The sequence below is a fragment of the Fopius arisanus genome, unplaced genomic scaffold (genome assembly GCF_000806365.1).
Source record: "Fopius arisanus strain USDA-PBARC FA_bdor unplaced genomic scaffold, ASM80636v1 scaffold00052, whole genome shotgun sequence".
In the NCBI taxonomy this organism is placed as follows: domain Eukaryota; kingdom Metazoa; phylum Arthropoda; class Insecta; order Hymenoptera; family Braconidae; genus Fopius; species Fopius arisanus.
Window position 1 is genome coordinate 262,575 of NW_011887791.1, and position 20,691 is coordinate 283,265.

The 20,691-nt window shown below is 36.5% G+C and overlaps 1 protein-coding gene across 1 annotated transcript in view; it reads right to left on the reverse strand.

Annotated features, from left to right (window-relative positions):
• dnt (tyrosine-protein kinase Dnt) overlaps nt 1–13,525 on the reverse strand; it is a 30,711-nt gene extending 17,186 nt beyond the window's left edge. The window contains exon 1 of the mRNA XM_011307186.1: nt 12,854–13,525. Within this exon, the coding sequence (XP_011305488.1) occupies nt 12,854–12,953 (100 nt within the window). The 5' untranslated portion in view covers nt 12,954–13,525. The remainder of the gene's footprint in view (nt 1–12,853) is intronic.
• Between the last annotated feature and the right edge of the window lie 7,166 nt (nt 13,526–20,691).

Below are 20,691 nucleotides of genomic sequence, written 5' to 3' on the forward strand. Positions count from 1 at the left end.
GATTTATTTTTCCCGGTTGTTTCATCAATTTAAAACTCAACAAAAAGTCTTGAAATTGATTATTTTCTCGCTCGTTATCAGTCTGAATAATGAACTGTGAAAGAAACAAGTTGAAAAAAAAAAACGTCAAGGAAAAAAAAAGTTAACGTGTGGTAGAATCCGGCCTAAGGTGGACCGGTTCTCGATAAAAACCCGTGAAAAAAGCGATAACCAATTTGTCACCGCGAAGTGAAATAAATTATCGTGCGTGAATGTTTCACCGCTAGGGGATATTTTAAAATTCCCTCTGAAAAACCCTAACGAGAGTCATCACGAAATGGTGTACAACTGGAAACCTGACAGTAAAAAGAAACTGCAGACCTGAAACTGTATCGAATTTCGCGTGGGCAGTGAAATTATGCACAGAGAACTTTGAGGCCCTCGAATGGGTTTCAAGTTCTCTGGATAAATAATGGCCCCGAGGGGTTACATTCGAGAGAATTTCATGTGAAAATCATCTACACCGAAGTCGAGACTTCGGAAAAAAAAACGCGGGGAGGGACTCAGGAATTTATTTCCACTTGATTCAAGTATCTGTTGGAAAATGACGCGTGAAATTCCAAGTGCCATCTAAAAAGTGATAAAAAAAGTATTACCAAATTGCCACAATTAATGATAATTTCAAATAAAATTTCATTAAAACCGAATTCAAATTCCAGTGCATTCCAATCAGTACAGAAATTAAAAAAAAGTGCAACAAAAAAAATTCCAAATCAATCACATCTTCAAACATGAATAAAAAAATCTTTAAAATAACCCCTCAAGACCAAAACAAGACCGAATAAATAGTCGGAACAAATTCCGTGCACTTGGCCCGAAGGTAAATGTCACAAAAAAAAAAATGTCCACCAAGTACTTAACCCGCACTCAGGACATCCCACACGATTTCCAGGCAACTATTTACTCGTTAAATGGAGGGCGTGTGGGGACTGAAACGAGAGCTCCAAAGTAAACGTCTGGCCAAAAGACGAGTGCATCAATCCGTTCCCCAACCCAATGAATAGAAAAGGTTTTGAGATAATATTGTCACAAGTAACCCTCGAATCCCGTGGAATAATTGCTCCTGATTCTCCACGAGGGTAAAGACGACAGATGGAAAGTGCTGATTGAGGTGTCCCGAATGTTCATCCAACTCAGGACAGATCGAGTTGTCGTGCCATGTGTCGGTGGGGTTAACCCCCCCAGATTGGAATATATCAGGGAATATTCCAATGCCTCAGGATTAGATTCACTCCTGTCGATCTTCATGTTTGAGTTGCTGACACCAATCTCAGAGCACCGACGTGTCAATTCCATTACATTGGACTTGTCAAACATCACACGTACCTCAAATGTCGGTTACAATCAGAACAATCAGCTCCAACTCCCCCCAATTATTCGACTTTTCTATGCGATTTCATTCGCTTTCTCATCCACCCTCTGAATCACTCCAGATTGGCGCAAAAAAGATTCTGGCCAACTCGCTCGTCTCTTTTTTCCGTCTATCACGGGGTAAAAAAAAATGGGAACGAGTTGGTGTGTATCTTAATCCCGGAAAATCCCCACCCGAGACAATTTTTTTTTTCTCTCTCCTCCACTCCATAAAGGGAAGTTAATCCAGAGACTGAAGCCTTTTTTCCTTGGATTACGAAGACGTCTGGCAGTGCCAATGCCAATGGGGGAAATGAAAACGATTGTGAAAAAAAAAGTAATAACCGATTTCTTTTTTTTTTCCCAGTATTTTTGTTGGGGGATTGCAGGAGATTCTGCAGAATAATTCCGATTTTGTGGAGTGGGAGGGAGGGTTCCATCAATCGGATGAAGTTCTTTTGTCTGGTATGAATCGAGAAAAATTGCAGGCAAGCAATTTTACCCTGGGATTAATTGTTTAACTGAATTTCGATCGAATGGTGGAGAATAGGAGAAGAGAAGAGAGAATATTTCATGCTAAATATTTATCCAAAGAAATTAATTTCGAAAATAAAATAATTGATATTCCAACGATTGAGATATCAGTACACGAAATTCCAGTTGGAATTCCTTGAATTGAATTCTCTGACATTGTATAATGCATTATCCAGAATTGTCATCCCAAGAAGTCATCACCAGTGTTTTCCTTCCCCTTTTCAAGGAAGCAAGATGTTTTCGACAGCCAATTAAACCCATAGAAAATCCCCGAGACACGTGACACAGTGAGACTTTCAGGAATGTCAAATGGAAAAATGCATCTGGAAGAATATCTTCTGAGGCACCCCAGAGCGAGACACCAGAGTCGATCGTCCCCTGGGATTTACAACTTCTTCCTTTTTTAAAAAATGTATGGACCCCTTGGGGTCACCACCGACGAAATGGTGACCACAAAAGACCCAACAGCGTTGCCCCCCTATCGCGAGAGGAACTCTGTTCCGATGCCAGACGAAAGCTTCAAATTTTTACGTTTATTTTGGCATTTTATTTTTTTTTTCTGTTCGTCTTGCTTGAAGGGCCCTCGATGCTCCGACCCTTGGCTGCTGCTTTCTCGTTTCCCATTCCTACGGCGCCGATGGGCAGATAAGGCTTGGAGACACTCCATACCCATCCCCTGAAAAATCTTCCAGGGAAAGTGTATTTCGATTTACCATTGCCCCCAGGGAGATGAAATACTCCACGAGTATGCTAATTTTATTGATCATGACAGGATCGGACGTTACTCGTGCCAAGTGTCGGTGCGGGGAAAAAAAATCACGAGAAAATTGCACGAGTTCAGTCCCGAGGGGAAACGTCATACAATATGACAAAAAAAAAAATTAAAAACTGAACATATAAATATTTTTTGAGAAATCGCGGAAAAAATTATTTTTTGCAACGAATATTTAGTCCTGACAGATTTTTTTTTCTGCCATTTTGAATATTCAACTGCGTAATTATGAAAAATTTGGGGAATTAATTTAATATTTAAATTTGTGGAATTAATTTAATATTTAATAAAGAAATTAGTGGTAAATAAATAGTTATCATGCAATGCCATCGATAAGACAATAATCTATCCCCACATTGCTCTAGTTTTTAATGATCAATCGTGGAAAATGTGATCTCCATAATTTATTATAATTGTATGGAATTATTGTTATTGAAAAAATGAACTGAAATGTTGACCACACTCTTCCCACGACACTTATCCGAGTTAACCACAGCACCTCATCTCATTTCCCCGTAAACAACAAAATAAAAAATAAAGCAAATCAAACCGAAGAACAACCTGAGGTAGACGATTTTTTGTTCCATAATTTCTCAAAGATAAAACTCTCCACTCTTCACATGGAAAATACCTCTCCGTTCTTTTTGTCTCGGTTCAAGTGCTATTGAAACGTTTGAAGTCATCTTCCAAAGTGGAAAATTGTTTTTACCCCACCACAATTTCCTCCTCAACTCAACTTTCCCAACAAAAACCCCCCATTTTACATAATGATTAAATTAAATCATCCGAGACAGGTAGAAAATCCCGGTTGTTGCGAGAAGCAACAAGCTGTAACGTACATCCATCATTTGTCAGAAAATATTTGTTTGACGGACTATTCTGCCGAGTCACCGATCCTAAGGATCCCCGAGTCTTGAGTGTTGGAAAAATAATGACCGGAGAAAATAAAAATTTATAAATATCCCAGAGGAACATAGACTGGAAGAAGAATCGACCGCTCACAAAAATCCACTCCTAAAAAAAGTACTTGGCCCTAAAAAATTCCTATCGCAAAAATTCCTGTTCAAATCTACCCTGATAAAAGATGATAGCCAAAAAAAAAATGAAGAATTCCTGTTTCAATTCCTCAAATCTGACAATTCCTCAAATCTGAAGTTCATTATCCACAATTCTCATCTCAAAAAATTTATTTTTACGTACGATAATATGTGATGGATAAAATGGAATGAAAACGTTGTTGGAACGATATGTCTATCGATGTAGACAATGAATTAAATTCGATTAGTTTATTTGTGGTTGTTATTCCTCAGGGTGTACGAGTGCTTTATCTCAGTTTGGATCCTGTCGAGGCCAGTCATATTCAGAGGGTCCAGATGCTCGTTAAGATGCTGTCACTCAAACAGGTAAAGAAACCCCGCCAGGTAACATTCGTTTGATGAGGATTAAAAGATTTTCAGGTTGGATATGATGGCAACGACCATCGAATATTGATGAATAATATCACCGCCGTTTCGAGATGTTCGATATCTCAGGGTCCTTCAGATGTCTGTCTGTCGATAGATATTCAGAGAAGTTCAACGATCATTGAATACTTCGACAATTTCTATCTCATTGTCCCCATAAAAAAAAATCACAAAACGAGCCAATTTCACATATCTGTTATTTTTTTTTGTTGCAGAATATTCTCTAATAAATTTAAACTACCTCAAAGCCAAAGAATGTTTAATATGAAATTTTTGTAGTCATTTTTTTTATCATTAAGCTGATTAGAGCGATTACATGCCGAGTAGCTAGTGCGCGATTGGTACTCAAAAAAGCCCGAATAAATTGTAATATAATTTATATTTTTATTCTATTCTGTCCGATATTATTTTTAGCGATAAAAAAAAATCTGGACGTCTCTTCGATTCAGAACAAAGTAAACTTGGATAGAAAATCTCATGGGAATTGGAGAAAATCCAAAATCCGGTAGGAAGAGGAGACAGAAATGGTTCTTATATCCTGCGAGCTTTTCCAGAAAGAAAAAAGATCCCAAAGTCAATTCCATTATACTCTCCCCCGGGATTCGATTGATATAAACCTCCCGAGGCCATTATACCGGACAGCTCTCATGTAACCTGCATTCTCGTATTTCCCAGGGATAAAAAAATTGTGAAGGGTCAGTGAGCCAAAAGATTGAGAATTCACAATTTTTCTCCCGCACTTTGACGAGAGCAAATCCTCGTTTATGCTGTCCTTCAATTCGTCAGGGGATATTAAAATTTTTCACGGTCGATTTTACACAAAAGGATCGGTTTTCCAAGCAAACACAAGGGTATATTTCAGCCGCATACAATAAAAATAAAATCCAACGAATAGAAACTCAAATAGAATCCTCATTTTTCAATATTTCCAACCGCTCGCGTTTAAAATTTCTAACAATCGGGATTCAACGGGAATTTCAAGAAGAAATTCTCAAGAATTTTTGGAGGCGTCATTTTGGAAATGATTGATATTTATAAATAAATTCAATTTCAATATCAATTTTTGAAATGATAATGAAAATTTACAAATATAGCGAAATAGTGGAAATTTCGGGATAATCTTTTTTCGAAGCAGCAAAAAAATAGTTTTGTTTCCAAAACAGTAATATAAATTGAAAACAAATGTAATGGATTGTTTTCACAGACGTATCCACGGGGTGTGTAAACTGTCTCTCTGTATTTCCCCTGTAAATGCATCTTGCAAAATGCATATGCACGTGGCCAACATGACTGACTCACACCAGTAAAAAAATATAACACGCGCTTCTTAACGAGGAGTTGGAGATTGATGGTGAGCAACGGCGCAGCAAACCAGAAAATGTTGAGATTATTTGATACACGAAATAATGTTGTAAAATGAAATGGTGCGAAGTCTAAATAAAAATGTGTGTCAATCAACTTGAATCCAATTAAAAAAATAAATGGTCATTAAAGAGAAATATAAGAACAAAATATAAACATAAACAATGATTTGATAAAAAAGGGAAGAAAACTGAAGATTCTTTGTTATTCGGTAATAACAAATTACATTTACAAAGATACCACAATTGCCAGGAAAAAAAAAATAATAATTGCACCCTCGAAATGAAAAAAAAATTCATCTCCGAATCGCCTACCACATGCCTTGGCAGGAGAGGTTATTAAAAGAAATAACTGAAACATAAATGACAAAACGCTCGACCCAAATACATTCATCACACTTTTCCTCCAGCATTCTAGCATTCACACTCTCTTTACTTCTCATTTCAGTTTCACACTAGTGAAAACTTCCTATTCATCATCATGACCGAGAGACACGATTCATTGTCGCCCTCGCACTTGGGGGCGCGAGAAATCCTCCCCTAGAAATTTCGTTTTTGTTTTTTTTTTATTTTCAAGAAAAGCATGAAAAGACCCGCTTATTTGGCCGGTATGCATCATGCACATTTTATCGATCCAAAACTGTTGTGACGTGACATACTGCACTTTTCGTGCTGTCACCTCTTTTTTTTTTATTTTTACCGGGACTTTCTCATTCAAATTGAATTTTTCTTTCTGGATCGAACCCGAGATTAAAGGGCCCTTTATGATAAAATATTCCAGGATTCGAGGGGATCAATCCCGTCCTCGTCATGATTAATCTTTCACTGCGTCCTTTATTTTTATGTCGAGATAACGACTATCGAATTATCAACGGTTTTTCGGTTTGGGATTATTAATTTATTCGTCCATTTCAATTATTGAATTTTTATTATCGAATGAGGGCACCGAACTCTTCCAGAATTATGAGGGTTTTTAATCCACAGTTCGATTCGGCATCAGGCATTAATGGAGAGTTGATTAAAAATCGTTATTGATTTTATGTGGCTGTTTTTATTAATTTGTTGAGGGGTAAATGATTTTTAATATTGAAAAATTTTTTCCAACTTTTTCTCGGTAATATTTCTCGATAATATTTCTGTCATATTTTGGTGTACAAATTTCTTTTCGATGTTTAGATTAAAATTTGACACCTGTCAAATTTCGTCAATGAATGTCAACATTCACATCAATTTCGAATTCTGTCAATTGTCAAAAAAATTCATACCAATTCTCATTTCTGTAAAAATTTGAAAGATCGTTCCAAATTCTGTCAATCACTGTAGAAATTCGTAACATTTTTCATTTCTGCCAAAATCTGAGAGTTTAGAAAAATTTGACGTAATTGGGCCTGATGACAAGGAGAAAATGGATTATTGAGAATAAAAAAACAAGACTGGTAAATCCCGTTATGCTATTAAATCAATCGAGCCCCGTATCCCTACGCCAATGGCGCGTGCATAAACGTTTTCACGGGGTCTCCGTCGGGTCTCTTTGAGTCGACCCCGCTACCTCCATACCATTCGAGATGGGGCCCTGTCAGGCCCTAACTAGGTAGGGCCCGCATCCCCAGAACTTGGAAAAAGGCCGGTGGTGGGGACGGGTGAGAGGCACAAACACGAGAAACAGAGACCCACTAATACACTTGAACCTCGTGTATCCGGGACTTGAGGCCCGAAGGTCGTGCGCACGCCACCGTTTTCATGTTTTGACACAACGGCCTCACTGACAGCTGACGTACAAGACCTGTGTTTAATCACTCTCCACACCAATTGGAGCAACGAAAATGTTTACATTGTAAATTGACGTAATCAATCATCACTGAATTGGATAAACAAATTTGTAATTTCATTTTTTCCCTCAAATCCCGACAAATGCCGAATTGTTTTTCGATCCTCCGTTTATTAATTACCCGCAATTTTTTCAACGCCAATATATTGTAAATATATGCAAATGCATTTTTAATATTTCTTTGGGTAATTGGATTTGATTGATTTTATTAATTTGTTACAGAAAAAAAAACCGTGGAATTGAATTCCGCAGAATTTCCAATTTAGATTCGTTAATGGAAATCTTTAATTTCCTGAAAACAATTATCCGACAAATTTCCACAAATTCGTTACTAAAGATTTGCCGAAACTGCCCAGTGAGTTGATAACACAAAATTTCAAGAAACCGGTTCCACCAAAAAAAGGCCTTCGAGTGCTCAAATTCCCTCAACAATAAAAAAAAACCGAAAAAATCCCACAACTCGGACATTAAAAATAACGATGCCAATAACAAAACCAATTTAGATTACTCCAAACTCCCACCGAATGACACTAAAGTTCATTTTAACGAGCTTCTGTAATTCCCATTTCTCCAATAAAAACGTAAAAAATTCTTAATCACGCACCAGCAAATACTGCTAATTTCGCACAACAAATTTTCAATAACTATAATTGGACGGTACGATATCTAGTCTAGGACGCAAGTTAACTACAGAGAAATAACACTATAAAAGAAAAAACTAATAAACGACGTTTCTGCTGACCCCTGACTGAGAGGATTCGCTTAAGGTCCTCTCTACTCGTAAAACTCCATTTAACAACATCAAAATATAGTTCCCAGAATATCTCAAACGGAAAATAAAAGACAGCATTTCAAATAAGCCCCCATGATGTTTATCAGCATTATTTATTGACCTGTCTCTTCGTGAATTAATTTGAATTTATTATTCAATAATGTATTAAAATTACGGAGTCATAATCACTTGGACTAGTGGGAAAGAAGAAACTTGAGGAGTCACATATGTGAGAGGTAAAAATATGCCGAGTGTTGAAGAGAGTGGGAGATTCCGTTCAGTTATCTTATCCCGTTTGGTGTCGAGTTGTACGAGTTTGGAATACGTCCGTGTCCTTTCAAGATTAAGTTCCCGAAAATATATTTAATCTACCAAACGTGACGATTTCTTTTCCCATCGATGCTTCAACGCCTTCATTTTCCATAGAATTTCAGTTCGACATTACGGCCCGGCCTTGCCCGGATCTAGTGATTTTTTCCCGCTAGAATTCCCAGGCTTTAAAAAATTGTTCAGTCCGTACGAGCCAAATGAAACTAGTCCGAAGTGATTTTGGAGATGATTTGCCATTGTAATGACGATTTTAAATTGCGAGGTGGCACGGCGCCATCTTTAAACTTCACGCGACGGTGGGAAGGGGTAACCGAGCAAAATGGTGGCGTTAGTATCGGTTGTTATGATATTTTAAATATTTATGGAAGGCTTTTATCCTCTTGGGATCACTTCTTACTCCATTTATCATGTTTTGATGGAATAATGAATTTTATACCTGTCAAGCTGATATTTTTATCAATTTTTCGCCGAGAATTCGTGGCGCAAAGTTTCCCTCGTATTTAAATAGTTCTTGTTTAATCCCAAGACCTCTTAAATATCGTTCTATTGCTCTTCAAGTGACACAGGATGCTATATTTTTCAACGTTAACTTGTTGAAGAATAACTCAATCGACAACATCCTGGCACAAACTTCTCCAACGAACTTTTAAATTCGTTATTCGCATGGGCTAGGATGCCGAAACAATGAGTTTTATTAATGGCACTACACTCTACTCAGCAGAATTACCCATTACTCGAGTGTAAAAATCAGTTCCATTAAAATAAAACTTGACGCTAACAGTAACTCCAATAAATTTTCATTGAACAAAGCTCCAAACAGAAAATCCTCACAAAAAATTCGTCTGAAGGAATAGATTCAAGGAATTTTCCACAATTTCTATTAGAAAAGCTCGAGAAGAAAATTCGACATAGACTTCTCCGAAATGTTTCCCTCCATCAGTTCGAATAATATTCACAAAATAATCCATACAAATTTTTCAAAAAAGCCCCTGTCTCACCACCTCGTCGCAAAAATGATTAAAATCTGTTTGAGCCCAACGAGAAAGGTTCACAAAGACTGATGTCCATTCGCGACAGGATACTCATCCATCACCCCTTCTCCACCGCCACTTCACTCATTCATCATAAATAGATAAAAAAAAAAAGCATGTCCAGAGAGAAAAAAAACATCCGAAATTTATTCAAATCGACTGACGCACCGGGAGGCCGCCGAAACCGCCTGTCGTTACATTATGAATAAATAATAAACCACCGGAATAAATAATAGCCAAGACACAATGGGGGAATTTATAGTTTCTCCAAGACTCGATCGACAGAATATTATAAGTGAAATTCTTATTATTTCACAATTTCCAAGACTATTCCAAAAAATGTGGCCTTTTTATGTTCTGACAGAACACATATTTATTCGAATAATTCTGACAAATATTTAAAACTTTTAAAAAATTCAATTATTACATGGAAGAACTCATCTCTTCTCCTGGTATCGCGAGAAGATAAGCGTAATCAATGGCTTGATAGTCTCCAACTAATCCCACCTCATAACAAACATATAATTCTATTCTATAATTTCATTTACTCGGCAAAAATCTTAATTATAAATTTCTTGACACTAAAATCACCCTTGGGAAAAATAGAAATGATAAAAGATTCGATTTTTTTCTATTAATTTGAATTGATCTTGTTTTCTCGGTGTTAACCGACCCGGAACGATTTACCGATTGCAAAAGTATCGATTGCTCCAGGAGACGAGGACCAAATGTCGTACGGAAATTCAAGTAATATCGGTACTAGTATGAAATTTTAGATGATTCCCTCCGAAGAATGAAGTTTCATAAGATTTGAGCGGCGGTGAAGATGCGGCAAGCATTCATTGGCCTCTGGGATTTTATCGGTTAAACCGATCTTCGTTTCCCCTTGAATAACCCACGGTCAAGACACTCTTCTCCACACATAGGAACCCGGTGAGAATAAAACGATGATACCAACCGAGGTGGAGTGTTTCTCGACAAAAAAAAAAATGAAAAATAAAAATAAAATAAAAACAGCCCAGTAGACTCGATTATTCGGTGTCTAAACAAACTAGAGAGACCAGATTTCTTCTTCGCCTCTCTCGCTTCTCCCTGAGGAGGTGGCCAACTCCAGGAGGTAAACCTTAAGTTGTTGTGTGTAAACTCAAACACAAGGATACCTTAACAAGGACCTCGTTATCATATTTTATTACCGAGGCTTCTCTCGTACCGAGGAACGCCGGTGAAACTATACTAACCGTGAAGTAAAAGTTTGACTCTTGGAGTTACAAAGAGGCTGAGTGCACCAGCAATTGATATATGGATGTTTTTTTTTATAATCTCCAGTATTTCTGGTGATTCCTCTTTCCGAGAAAAAAATTGTCACCCTTTCTGGCGAGATTAAGGGATTTTTTCCTTTGCGAAATGTGCGACGCCCCGATAAACGATTTTATTATCGATATTTTTATTGAGATAATGCAGTTGGAAATTCGTAATTGTTATTAATATTATAATAAATTCATCATTATAATTTTTATTCGCGAATCTTTCTGTCATCGTGAAAAAACTAATTAGTGTGGTGAATACGTGGTCTCACAAATTTGATAATGTGATAAGAAATCATGATTTTATCTATTATTCCTGTCGACAAGTCATTACGTGCATTGAGCTGGGGATATGCCCACCGCGTACCATATATTCCTCCATGAATATAAACACGTAGGTGGGTGTATACATGGAGGGATAACATAAAGGACCACGAGAATACACCACCAGCCCCTGGAGGTGTAATGGATCGTAAATTTTTGAGTCGACCAGACGTCAGGAAAAAGAACGAGAGAAAGAGAAACAGTGGTTCCCTGACCTGCTATCTGCCCACTGAATTTTTATTCTACATCCACAGAAAAAAATCATTCCTTTTTGGAATATTCAAAAAAAGAAAAACATTTCAATCCGAAATAATTATTCTATCTTGTTCCATTGGAAATTGGAAAATCTATTTACAAAAAAATATGAGTGGAGCAGAATAAACATTTTGTAATTCTCATATTGTATCCATTCCGCACCTCTTGACGCCACTCAAAATTTCCAATAAACTAGAATTTCAGCGATTCTGGGATATTCAATCCCTTGAAATTGTCCACGTATGTAGGTCAGTCCACAATAGTCGTGTAATTAAAAAAAAATGTGTTCAATACCCAGGAAGATTAAAATACTTTCTTTTCTTCCACTCGAACTGATATCAACTGATATACTCGAGTGAGTTCTTCCTAAGATATTATTATTATCATGTTATCACTAACTAAATGTTCATTTAATTTACAGAAGATATCAAGTGTTACCTCCCATATCTCCATGAACATTGACAGCGATAAACAATTAAATTATCCGAATTATCAAGTAAATTCCCCCATAATAAATTCTCATTAGCCCCATTCTCATCCCGTGAATTGTAGAAAGTGCGGAGGTATCCTCCGAGGCACGTGAAAATAGTTGGAAAAACCTTAATGAAAATACTTGAGAAAATTGGCAAAAGCATCTGAAACCGCAGTGGCATTAACCGAATGCAGAGAGAGCGGAAATGAAGGTGACACAGCGCGCAAAATTGAACGTCAGTTGACTGACGGAGTGACGGAGGGGAGAAAACGCGAATACCCCGGGGGTACAAATGCGACATAACGAGGAGAGAAAGCTATAAATTGAAGTGAGACAGTTTGGCAAAACATCGAGGAGAATTTGCGAGGGGTGAGGAGATTGCAACCCACTAATTCGAGTGTTTCAGGTGTTGAGCCGTTTGTGTGCAATTGCAATCCACCGAGCCGGACATTTTTCGCGGCCCACTGATCCGAATGCGAATTATACCTAACCGTGAAAATCATTCAGGGGGAATTTGACATTCCGCAATATTTCATCAAGCATTTTGTCAACTCGTGTGCGCATCAATCCTATCGTACGCCGGTATGACTCCTGTCTCCTATCACCATTTTTTTTCTCATCGTGTATTCATACTTGATTAATCCACCATGGAATCGCCAATATCATCGCGCTTTATCGCAGAATTAAATTCAGAGAATCGATTTTTTAACGAAAGACCGCGGAATTTTTTATGGGATTCTACGGACTCGCGAAATATCGCGGTGAATTTTTCCGGTGTAATATTTACCGGGTGTAAATTAACGTTCTGATTGACGTAATCTTTACAAGGGATAGATTCCGATGAAAGATTTTTTCAGGATGTGAAAAGAATGTAGAAGACTTGGTATAATTGATCTTACTGAGAATATTGAATGATTCGTCAGAATATTTTTTATCCTGAGTTCAAAAAATCGGAGTGACACGCGAATCGCTTGTAATTTCCAAATCTACAGGAATAAAACTCATGCAATGAACTTACCCATCAATTTCCGGACTTCCGTCTGACTGAGAAAAAGATTGAAGAATCCATATCCCGGTTTGAGAACGATGAACAGAAACGCCAGTCTCAGAAACATCATGCAGCCAGCGAAACCCACGTGTTTCCGTTGCCGAACTTCCACCGCGTGTTGATGCGCGCACTGATTTTTTTTTGTTTATCAAAAATAAAATGAAAAAAAAGAAAAAGTCCACGCACAATTCACAGAACTCACAGCACCAAAACCACACGACCGGTTTTTCACCTCATTTCACCATTTCGTCCTGTCCCGCGGATGTTTACTCCCTCCTTTTTTCTTTTAAATAAAAAAAAAGAGCTTTTGTTGTCGAATGAAAAGTTTAGCTCGATGCGAATTCAAATATTCCCGCACACTGGTTTATCACAGACGCTCGAACGAGTACACCAGCAAAACTGGTGTGTATTTATTTATTTGACAGTTGATTTTCAATGGCTCCACGTGCCATCACCCACGTGACAACACAATGTTAATGCACACAATGATGATCAACAGGTTGGATTTTGTTGGTTTGTATTGTTGATATTTCACTTGTTCTTGGGGATTGAAATGTTGATGGTGTACGCTGTGGGAATAAGGGAGTGTTGTTGCCTCGTGAAAGCCACAACCAGTTCTGCTACAGCCGCCATCGGTCGACCAGGGTCGACTCAAGCCTGCGTATTAAACCGAGTGTTACCGAACCAACCCGACCGTCAACGAGCACAAGAGAGAGATCAACTCCCACTTTTTTTTATTCTTATTCTCAAATATTTTTTTTTTCTTTTATTTTTACTACATCGTTGCAGTTCCTCTTCTTTCACCAGAGAGAACAACGCGAGAGGCAATTTCTGTTTGTGATCAATGGTTTTATTGGAGGGATTGTCGGTTTTCAGAGAGAAAATTTGCTCGTTACGCCTATTTTCACTGCGAGATCTTTTTTATTTTTTTATTTTTTGGTTCTGAATGGAAGCATTGTAATCGTTGAAATCTGATTTGTTCTGGATTCTTTGGGTTAGGTCGAGAAATTATGTTCGTTGTAGTCAGGTTGGACTTATTTAAAGTTTTAACGATTTATATCGACGTGAGGAAATCTTGATTTCATTAATTCAACAATCTATTTATTTTGAAAAATGTTTACAGTGCATTAATCAACCAATCGTTCCCAAAAATTATTGACTAAGGAATTCCTCATGAGATAATCATTTTTTTATAATTTTTGTGGATTCTTCGATGAAATAATTAATTACTGTTCTTCTGTTGCTTCTCGCGAGGATTGATCGACACACATTTGATGAAGTCCGTCACTGGCGCAATAACAAAGTTTATTTCCAACGACTTTTGGTGGTCCAGGCTCACACACTGGAGGTAACGGAGGTGTTAAAGCCACCGTAGCTAATAAAAAAAAAGAATATATTTGAAATGATTCATAAATTGCAATTGTAAAATGACCTCGCATCTAATCAGTTCAATTGAATCTAATCAATTTGATGTTGATAACAAATGCAATATCAAAAATTGTTTTTATAATTATTTTGTACATAAAAAAACCTCACACATGAAATCTGATACAGTATTATCAATAATTCTTCATCAAATTGTTGTAATTAAAAAGAAAGATGCGATAAAAAATATGAATTTATTCTCCTAAATATTTTTTTTCTAGAATTATTCCTTTAGGAGAATGATCGGATTTACTTACCCGCAACTAGAACAACGAAAAATATAAATTTTACTAACAACGACATGTTTTCTTCAACTTGTAGCTTCACAAAGTTGGCGAGCAAGTCTGAAGTGGAATTATATATAGCCCAGGGAACAATAAAAATGTTCATAATTTTATTAGTCTGTCACCCTCACTTCATCCGATTCCTCGATAAAATCGAATATTTATTGCAGTTGATAATGAATGTATGGAAGAATATTCAGGCCACCTCATATTTTCAACCCATCGCTTCGTCATTCCACAGTATGAATTTTCCCATTTTATTTGAAGTCTCCACATAAAAATTGACAAGAAAATTTTTTTTTCTGCAATAGTTAATATAAATCTGTGAATATATCCTGATTCGAACAAAATAATAAAATGCAAGAATGTTGCCATGAATTTTGACAAAAATGGAAAATTATTTTTTCATAAATATTAAATAAATAAATAATATAGCAACTGGACTTCTGAAATATTCAATACCGGAGTATTTAGACCTCTCGGATCTCTTTTTCATCATGATGTCCATGGTAAGCCCTTCGACCCACCCAAAGAGGGATTTTCAGTAAGAAACCTCTCCCAGGAGGAATTCTCAAACTTCAGACCGGTGAAGTAACAGGTTGTTCATTTCTATCCGTTGTATCTTAGAGGAGGAATTTTCCATTCCACTCAATTTCCATCTATGTCATCTCATCTTTTACTCTAGCAATCGCTCGAGGCTGCACCTCACCCCAACATTTTTACGACCACTTTAGTTGATACATCAACGATTTTTCGGGGAACATGTCGCCAATAACCCGGGGATTTCAGCCGTGAAAAAAATATCAACGTACAATCGACTGCTAAAAAAATGTATTTTATTGCGTTTTTTATCGGTTCAACATGAGGCGGAATTTTTTACATTCTCAATGTTTTTTAGCGACGTCTGAATGTCGAGAATGACTTCACTGTTGGAAACTTAATAAATAAATAATAAATTGTGAAATTTAAATTACGTGATGTCGAATTTCTGTAGAATTCTTCATTGACGGATAAGTTAATTGAAAATGGCTTTAATATTCTGGTGATTTTCTATTTTCAGGCTCATATAGTATTCCGCAATTCCTCTGAAATGCAAAATCAATTAGAATTTAATATGTAAAATTTAATTCACGATCCAGAGAAATATTAATTAAAGTTTCCTTGGATGAATTAATTTGGTAGAAATATAATAATTATTATTGTTCCCAAGGGAATAATTCCGCAATTTATATTTACCTCAATTGCCCAGTGTACAAAAATTCTAAGAGACATCTCAACTCGATTTATCGATTTTCTTATCCTCCCTCGGAAGTCCTGATACTCGATACAACGAAATGTCGATCAGATTCCTCCATGATTGCATTGAACTGAAGAAGATTTTTTCATACTCCCCAAAAATATTCCAATCCCCACGCAACTCTATCCCTCACGCTCGAAAAAACACCCTCCACACCACGTGATGACAGGAATAAAAAAAAAAAATATTAAAACTGGAAAATGGAAGATTAAAAACCACCGATGAAAAAGTTTCCAATGATAAAATTTGGAAGTAAAAATGAACGAAAAAAGAGTTCGAAACACGTGAATTCATTTTTCATTCTCACATTTGAAAAGCTAGAATTGTTTCGTTTATTTTTATCAGAATTGCAGTGCAGTAGATCGTCTGATATTTTAGGCAGTCTCATTTGTTGCCTTTTTTCATAAATATGGGAGAATATCCTAATCTGAACAGGTATACGTGTCTATTCACTGATTTCTGACTGCCTTCAAGTAATTTCTACTTGAGCAAATGTTCAAACATCATTAGATTAGACGAATAATCACCGTCTTAAGCGTCCAAACGTGTTCGCATTACATTAATAAGTGGACAGACTATTAATTGAAGAGATAACGACCCAATCAGGGTAATTATAATCACATGTGTCATCAAAAACTGAATCCGAATTAAATTCCGATTCTGATAACGCTGAGGCAATCGCTACAGCTTGCGATCATGAATTTATTATGAGCATTTAATTTTCAGGTAAAATTTTTTCAGAAGGGCAGAGTCAGGGGAGATTCTGGGGATAATTTTCACCCGTCAACGGAATAGTCAACTTTGTGCTCTCTTCTACGGTATTCCTTCGTTTCCATCACTCTCACTTGGATCCTGAAGCTATTAGAACACTGAATTTCAATCATCTGACATTGAAGTTTCATGCTGTTGATGGACGGAATCGATTATCTGGTTATTAAACCGATCGACAAGAGAGACCTGGACAGTTATCCGATGTGATGGAATATAATCTGTGGAGATGAATGCATCGATGAGAGGCAATTTCTCTTCAACCGATTTTGAATACGAGGCATGAACGAACTCTGATTGATAATTAGTAATTAATTAGACACAAACATGAACGAAATCGCAAAATTAAAAATATCTTACTGATGTCATATCGCAAGAATTAAATCGTGGTCGACTTCAGACGAGAAATCGGTGTGTATTTTCAAAATGGGATAATATCCCTTAAAATTTTTTCGTATTCCCCGAAAATATTCCAATCCCAACGCAACTCTATCCCTCACGCTTGAAAAAGCACCCTCGACATCATGAAAATTGAAGATTAAAACCCAACGATGAAAAAGGTTTCGAATGAAAAAATCGGGTAATGAAAAAGAAAGAGACGAGAAAGGCAATTTTTCGTTTTTCATTTGAAAAAAGTGAGACTTGTTTATTTTAGAAGAATTGTATGCACAGTGGATCGCGTGAAATAGTAAGTTGTACGATTTATTGACATTACTGGAGTAACTTTACTATTTTTTATAAATCGGTAAGGATATCCTGATTGGAACAGCTGTACGTCTCTCCGAATAAAAAGCACAGACATGGGTGTCCGTCCTCATCTTCATAGATATATCCGGGTTTACAAATTTTTGAAAAATCGAGATCGACTGCTACTCTCGCCCTTACAACTAGAAAACAAAGTCAATGTCTTATTAATAATGTAACCTATCAGTAATTAATTCATAATTTACTTTATTAATCATCAAAGTGTTGATTATGGAAATTAAAAATTCATTTAGAAAAAAATAATCCACCTGTCGCATAGCAAATAAATTATCAAAAATATTATTGCAGTACATAAGAAACAATTCGCTGTATGAGAGAAAAAATATTATTAGTTGACTCACCAATGAAAGCAATTGCCAGAATTATAAACTTCCAGAGAATGTTCATTATTCTTTAATGTCTCTTGGCTTAGGATCTACTTCACAGAAGCAACTTGGCAATACTGAATATTCAGCCTTCAAGTAATTTCTACTTGAACATATGTCTCGACATTACTGAATCGAAAAAAACATTACGGCATTTTAAATAACCAAGGATCTTCGAATTATGATGATAAGTTAAGAAAAATGTACATTGGATAAAGAATGACGCAATGGGAGTGAGGATACACACTTGTGTCATCCAAAATTTGAGCACACGTTGATTCTTATACTGATAAAGCTGATATAATCGCTCCACAGAAAAAATTACACTTAAGATACGAGATTTAGAACGTTATTTACAGGATTTCTGAATATGTAGTCTGAACATGATTTTCAGTGACTTTTCTTCAACATTTTTCCAAATGTTATCGGAAGGATATCCTGTTGAGGCTGGCACGAAGTGTAAGAATACATCAAGAAATTTGAAAGATTCATGAGATCAAATTGGATGAATGCCCCCCGCTTCCACAATTTTTCTCAAGTATCTTGTTTTCAGTTACAAAACCGGACGCGTCTGATTGCCAGAGTCAGTCATTAGCCGATAGGGTAACCGTAAACCGAGGAAATGAAAACGTCGAGATTCACAACGAATGGAGAGAAAAGGAAGAGCCCAGAGGATTCATAATGAAAGTGAAAAAACGAAGACATTCACCAGCTAGCGAATAAACGTCCCAAGAGTTCAATCTGATACTCGTTTTACAAATTTGTCGAATGATTGAAAGAACCGTTTAAATTGAAACGAAGAAAATTCTTTTCCTTCGGTATATAAGATAATTATTGATGAGATGGAAATTTTATGGTTTTGAAAATTCCACAAGACAGTAATTTTAAAAAATAAAATAAAAGTAGAGAGAATAGTGTAGAGGAAAGAAGTCAGTCTGATGCTTACCGATTATGCGATTTCGGACGGTTGTATGCACAGTCGCTCGTCTGCATTTATCGACCAGAGTCCATCCAATTCTCGGCAATCTCGTTTTATTTTTTCATCCCTTGTATCCCCTCTCCATTTCTCCGACGATATTACCGCAGATGATGTATAAACTGCACGCAAATCCCATTGGGAGCCTGTCATGGTTTTTTGTCTGTTGTGGGAGAATTCAATTTTAATTCTCAGGGGCTATCCCGGTTGCGTGTATTTGACAGAAATTTATATGTAGTGGTTGTACTTCTGGGTGGGAAGTTATGTGGATGGAAAATGGGATTTATTTAGTTCATTTGGTAGAGATATCTCTTTTTCCACTTTTTTCGTATCACATGGATTGTCATGACGTGCATTGTGAGAGGAATCGAATGAATTTCGATTTATTGGAATACTTGACAATGTTCTGGGTTTTTCATGGAATTATTACCTTTTTATTTAACCCACATCCTCTGATATGTTATAAATTTTTGTTGGAAAGAAATTTTATTATCTGATGACTCTTGCTGTTTCAAGTCAAATAATTTTTTTCGTTGAGGAATAAATTAAAATAATCCTTGAACATTTTTGGAAACTATTTCACTGAAGTCTTCCGGCTGTTTGAGATTAACAAAGTACCTTCAAAGAGGTAATGAAAATTTTTTGAAGCGTGTGACAAAATCTCCCTGTAATTTCCTTGATTTTTTATTTTTATCAGACAAATAATATCTACACCCGCATTTTGGCCCATCGCTGGAAATGAAATATCGATTAAACATTTTCATTTCCCTCCAACTGTGAAGTACGAAACGTCGTATTCATGATTATTACATTTAATTTGAATCTGCGCAGTTGGCTGGAACAGATACAAATTCCTCTCGCGCTGTTATTTACTCTCCCATTAAAATATTCCTTGTTCCACCCTCTCACTCAATATCATTGTTTAAAATTTTAATCTGAATTCCCAGCAAGGCAGGGATGTATGAACGTGTCTCTCGGTTATTATTTTATTTTTTTTTGTATTGGAATTAATGCGTGGAAGCCGCGACGCTTTAATCTAGAGCAAATAACGCGATATGCGTTACTAGCGGCTTAAATCAGAGGAGTGGAACACGTGAGGGAAGAGATGTGAATAAAGGGAAGTCTTTGTCGGGGCCTCTAATCTGGACAAACAGCCGTATATCAGACTGCACTCTAACTCCAATCTACTCTCTACTTTTCACGATCCGGTGTTGTTTGAGGTAATAATCGTACAGTAGCTAGTGTTGAGGATCAGAAGAAATTTGTGCGTCAAGAGGATGCTAAAAATATAAATCGTTAATAATAATTCTATCACTCCATTGCCCAGGCTCCCTCTCAAATCCCCTCTCAAAATCAAATATATTTTATATCAGCACGAATAAAAATGATTATAATTATCATAAAAATCTTCATTTCGATCATACTAAATCTACAATTTGATCACTTGATTATTCATTTCAATTCAATGTTTATTTATGTGTTCTTGATAACTTCAAACATTTTCTAAGGATGGAACATAAGTTGAAATAATTTTCCTCCCTTCACGCCAAAAAAATAGCGAAGGGCATCTTCACATGGCAATTCATCCAATTTTTCCATACGATAAATACGAATAGTTCACGGCCATTAATTTTAATTGAACGACTTGCTGATGTCTCGAATAACATCATTAAAATATCACCACGTAATTTGCATGATTTTTTCACAATAAAAAAAATGGGAAAAGGCCTTTGAGAAGAAGCATTTTACCATTCAGTGTGGAGTTAAGAATTTTTCCGAGCAATCTCCCCTGAAAAATAACCGGGAATACATATTTACCCAGAAAAACAGTTTATTCTGTGATGAAAAGGAACGCCGATTTCAAAGGCTGCCACACGGTATACGTAATCACTCACTTCATATACATTCTTTTTGCGAAGAAGTAACGA